This window comes from Puntigrus tetrazona, unplaced genomic scaffold, assembly GCF_018831695.1.
Source record: "Puntigrus tetrazona isolate hp1 unplaced genomic scaffold, ASM1883169v1 S000001179, whole genome shotgun sequence".
NCBI lineage: Eukaryota > Metazoa > Chordata > Actinopteri > Cypriniformes > Cyprinidae > Puntigrus > Puntigrus tetrazona.
This window is the reverse complement of record NW_025048765.1, coordinates 298,311-303,826: the sequence shown is the minus strand read 5'-3', so window position 1 is coordinate 303,826 and position 5,516 is coordinate 298,311. Positions and strand designations below refer to the sequence as shown.

Below are 5,516 nucleotides of genomic sequence, written 5' to 3'. Positions count from 1 at the left end.
TGCAATGTGATTATAATGTGATAAGAGCTCGCTCAAGTATTGAGGAGCTAAACCATTCAGGGCTTTATAGGTAATTAATAGGATTTTAAAATCTATCCGATGTTTGATAGAGAGCCAGTGCAGTGTTGCGAACTACATCAGCGCTGGTGAGCAGGGGGTACTCGGCAGCAGGTCAGGCCGGTGCGTGTCTGCACACTATGGTGGTGTTGCAGGCGTATCAGGCCAACCTGCTGAAAGAACTGAATGAAGCAAGCAAGTGAGCTCTAATTACATCAAGGAGCTTAGGCGAACCGCTATCCATGGCAGCCTTAATGGGTGGTTAAAGAAAAAGAGTCTGCCTGATGGACCCCCCACTGTTGCCTCAGGGTCTGTTCTGTAATGCTGTTAGTATGACCCCTAGCCTGAGCCCCTCCTCAGTGAAAACTTTGGGGGAGTTGGCGACGCTCTGCCGTAGGGCCTTTGATGTCAAAGCAGGACTTGACTGTTGTGCTTCAGACTAAAAGGCCTGCTGTACATGAGGCCCCTACAGTGGTGGTCCCTCAGGGAAAATCTGCTTTGTACGATCTAAGTGTCACTCAAAGAAAAACAAAAACAACAAAAACAATGAACAAGACCTCCTGAGTTAAACTAAGCTACTTGTTACAATGAAAACAAATAGACCCACCAGATCTTATACAACTAATATTATAAAGCATTTTAAATTGTTAGGGACATTTAATCGTTCAAAGAAAGCTTTAGATATAAAATGTGTGTCCTTTTTCACTCATTGTTTACTAAACCACATGCTAAATTAATATTAACTTTTTTTTTTACCTTCGATATATAAGCAAAGTCACCAACAAATGATGCCCTCTTGCCTTCTCAGGCTTGACAAAAGGCTAGGTCTTAGCCTGCAGCATTCTTTCTTTAGGTGACAGGTCTTCTTTTAATCGTAGATGGGCTTTTGAGCCTCTCCTATCCCTCCAAATGATATCATGAAAGTATAAAGGTAATGGTCTGATCAGTGTTTTTCTCACTGTTTTCTCCAATTATTTCACATTTTCCAGAGAGAGACTGAATGGCAGCCATAACCTTGTTGAGGTCACATTCAGGAAATGAAACTTTAGTCGTTTCTATTTTTGATGCTGGGTTTTTAGCAGGAGTGCAGGGTGATGGAGTTGCCATAGATTTCTCTGGATCAACAGTGTTCATTGAGTTACTGGTTAAATCTGTCAGCGTTGCATCATCAGGATACGGGCATGTAATTGGGAAGGCACAAAGTTTTCATTTGATTGTTTTTAAAACACAAAATGGATTTTTATAATTAGTTAATTCTTCACTATTATAAATTTAAATGAACTGAATAAGTGTTAGTATTTTACTTATGTAAAGTAAATTGTCCTACTAAATTGTGGTAACTAAGAACAGAATTCATTTTCCCTATGTTAAACTCTAATAAGTCAGTGTTGAGCAGTGTTAATTTTTTATTTTTTGTTTTTGTTAATTTAAAATGTAACACTATAGTGAGTATATGACAATATATATATATATATATATATATAATGTTCTATAAAACAACACAAATACGTGTACACACATACACACACCTTGTTTTATGAGGAGTGAAAATACAGTGTGTATTTTCTACCCCCTTGCCATGAACCTACCCTTACCCAAGCACACTCACACATTTTTTTGAGGATTTCTTAGTAACATCTGTGCATATTAACATCAAAAATATTTTATCTATTTAGCAGTGTAGATCAATTTTTCATAATTTTATATAGATGAAAATGTATTATAGAAAATGTTTCAGGTTGTATAGATCATAATATTCAAAACGTTCAATCAAGTTTTTTCTACAAACCTTTTAGTTTTTCTTTACTATGTTTACTGTGTTTACTATAATAATAGAGTCCACTTTAGACATTGTTCCAACAGTAAGGACTTTGCAACTAAATGTCAACTGGCAGTCATTAGAGTGCTAGTAGACTGGCTGCTTAATAACTTCAAACACTTTATTTCGATTAATCCGCAACATACAGACTATAAGAAACATTACAAGTATGTCAGCTTTTTCTACTAAACCTAAACCTACAGTTAAAGTCTACTTTGAGAGTTAGTAGAAATGTTGCAAATTAATAAGAATCAGTTCACATGTAGTCCACATGTAGTTACAAAGGTGTTTATAGGTAGTAGAATGTTTAAAGTGGACTATCAAAATAAAGTATAACCTTATAATAGTAAATTAACTAACCCTAAACCCTATAGTAATATAGTACAGTAATATCAATCAGTTCCTAATAGTATATATAGTTATTATACCGTAAGGAGGACAACATAGAACAAATTGTAGTCAAAATTTATTTTGAAAATCTTTTCTAAGCTGAAAAAAGGAACATTAGTTTGCTAAGTAACACAATATTTTTTTATAATTATTTTACAATTCTCAAACTCCCCATTTTACTACTGCCCAAAAATAAATGATTATGGCATCACCCTGGCTAACAGCACATAAGCTGTTCAATATGTCCAATGCCTGTGACATACTGTATTAGTAAATATGTACACACTGTACGTCATGCACTGCCCTGGCGATTATATAAAACAACACAGATAAAAATAAGCAATTTCAATATCAATTGATTGCTTAAGTCTTTGCCAAATGGACTGTACCAACTGTACTTTAAACAGTACCACAATAGTAATGGAAATTTACCCCTATGAAATGGAGGCCAGAAGCTATATAAGAAATAGGTGTTTTGTTATTATTTTGTTAAGATTTACAAACTCAACATTTAAATAGTGTTAAACAATGAGAATCTTTGCACCTTCCTAGCAAATAGTTACATGGTAAATACGGCATCATTATTTTGCCACCCAGCCTGTGGCAGACCTTATATAAATACTTTATATAAGAACCTTTATAGAACAAAACTTCAGCTGTAACCTTAAAACAGTTTTCCAGTGGAAATTTTAACAGGGAATGGTTGAAGGGCTTGGAGAGAACTATATGGCTCTCCTGCCTTTTTCGTTTCAAGAAGAACAGCTGGTTATAGCACAGACAGCAATGTGCACCTGTTGTCCCACATCATAAGGTTATATTTTCTCTCTCTGAAGGAGTGCTCAGAGATATTGAAGACCCTGGCTTTCTGCGAGCCAAAGCTCTTAATGGAATGTAACAAGTCTGTATAGTGCAAAACAACCCTTTGACGATCTTAAAGATATGTAATGCACAATTTATGGTATAAATCTAGACTCTGTTTATAAGTTGAGGCATTTTTATATGTATATTTTTATATATGAATGAACTATCCATGCAGGTTTTAGCTTGAAAATTAAAACATGAAGACTGATGGATGAAAAGGTAGACTGTCTAGCATTTTAAACTCTGTCCTCTATTTCTTGCACACATTTTCTTCTTTGTCCAGAAATAGTTACTTTAGTAAAAGTTACTTTAGTTTCATTAGTTCTGATTCTTTCAATAAAATTGTAAGCATATGCCAACAAAACATAATAAATACTGTGTAAATACAGGCAAATCATCATGGTTCAAGAACTACAAAACCTAAAAAAAGGTTTTGTGACAGACAATAGTGGGCTTAAACTGAAAGATCTCTGGTGCTTTAAAATTGTATACAGGGACTATGAACGTTTTAAATTTTTGTTACAATGCCTTTGGTACCTGCAGTTAAACAGTCAACATCCATTAATATTTTGCAAGCTGGTGAGGGCTCTCATTGTGTGGTGGTCTTTATGTTGACTTGTGGTCATGATGTGGCTGCTGTAGTTATATACTTTGTTATTCTTTGTGGAAGATAGTTGAGAAGTTCTCCAGCACAGGATTTCCTGAAATGCGCATCTAAACTCAGGACTCCTGCAGTAGATCAAGGGGTTAAATGCAGAGTTAGCGTAGCCAATCCAGTTCAATATCCTGAATGGCAACATGATGTTGTCCATCTTCCATATGGCTGCTACCACATTAAGCACAAAAAACGGGAGCCAGCAAAGGGTGAAGGTTCCCATAATGATTCCTAAGGTCTTCAGAGCTTTGTGGTCCTTCATGCAGAACTTGGTCTTCCAGTTCTTTACCTCATTTCCCTCCTGAGTGCTTAAGCTCTGTGTGCGTATGTGCCCTTCAATGCGGTCAATTTTCTGAAGTTGTCTACGGGCCTCCTGGAAGACCCGGCTGTACACAAATGCCATGATGACCAGTGGGATGTAGAAGGAGATAATGGAGGAGGTCACAGCATAGGCAGCGTTAGTGTTGAAGTCACAGCAGGTTGGGTTTTCCAAGCAGCTCAATGCCGCAGGTTCATCTGACACCCACCACTCCATGTGAATGGGCAGGAAAGAGATTAGGGCGGCCACTGCCCACACCCCTATGAGCATCCCACAGGCCTTGTGCTTCGTAAGCATTGACTGATAGCGCAAAGGCCACATAATTGCCAAGTATCGGTCCAGTGCAATCACACACAATGTCTCAATACTAGCGGTCACACACAATACATCTGTAGCCGTCCAAAACTCACAGAAGAATTTTCCGAAGTGCCACTTGTTTAGGAGAATGTAGCATGCACCAAATGGCACTACCATGAGGCCCATGACCAGATCTGCACATGCCAAGGAACTGATGAAGTAGTTGGTGACTGTCTGCAAACGCTGGAATTTTACAATAGCACTGATGACCAGCACATTGCCGAAGACAATGCCTACAATCAGAATCACCATTAAGATGATAATTAAGATAACCTCTCCTTCGCTGTACTCCAAGCCAGGCAAGGATACTGGAAAGGAATTGTTTAGTCTTGATGAAAGGTTCATGTGCAGGGAGGTGTTCTCCATGCTCAGTGTATGCTGTCCCTCCATGAGCTTTGTCCTGTGAAAGGAAAATTATCATCACATTTGGTGAGAGCAATATAAGTCTCAAAAGAAACGTTAGTGAGCACAAGTAAACTGAAAATACATGTCAATGTCAGTAAGCAAAGCATGAATTATCATAAATATTATCATAAATGTATTTACTATCATGAGAATGGTTAAAAAAAGAAAGTGCAATCTACTTACTAAAATCAGGAAAGTGTGTTAGAGTGGTCCAACCTAAATCCACTCTTCAAAGACATAAGATATTCAAAACGAGAAAAAAGCCATTTTGTCTGAACAGCATTCACATGCTCGCAGCGCTCTCAGCTAAACACACTGACTAAATGTACTCAGTTGGACTCTTGTAGCAGCCAGTGATGACATCACAGTTCATCAGCAGCCAATTGGAACACAGCTTCCTTACACTGCAGAACACTCTGCTGTTGCAAATGAAAATGTTGCTACTTTTTAATAGCAAAGACAGAATTTGATGTTACTTTTAGAATTCTTAATTAAATTCAGAGCAATACACATTCAAAATTAAAAGTACAACTGCATCATGATTTCAACATCTGGCTTTATTAAAATGTCTTTTATAACCAAACTTAAATACATAACACTTTAAAGTGATGCTTGGGTGATTAACAATATTGTAATTTACAAATGAGCTTTTT

The 5,516-nt window shown here is 37.0% G+C and overlaps 1 protein-coding gene across 1 annotated transcript; it reads right to left on the bottom strand.

Moving 5' to 3' along the window:
- Positions 1–2,084: 2,084 nt before the first annotated feature.
- adrb2b (adrenoceptor beta 2, surface b) lies at positions 2,085–5,168 on the bottom strand. Its single transcript, XM_043234613.1, has 2 exons — positions 5,047–5,168; positions 2,085–4,858 (listed from the first exon to the last, which is right to left on the bottom strand). The coding sequence occupies exon 2, from the start codon at positions 4,846–4,848 to the stop codon at positions 3,679–3,681; it is 1,170 nt and encodes a 389-aa protein (XP_043090548.1). The 5' UTR covers positions 4,849–4,858; positions 5,047–5,168; the 3' UTR covers positions 2,085–3,678.
- Between the last annotated feature and the right edge of the window lie 348 nt (positions 5,169–5,516).

Coding starts and splice junctions, on each gene's coding strand:
- adrb2b (XM_043234613.1), bottom strand. CDS start 4,848: ATGGAGGGACAGCATACACTGAGCATGGAGAACACCTCCCTGCACATG.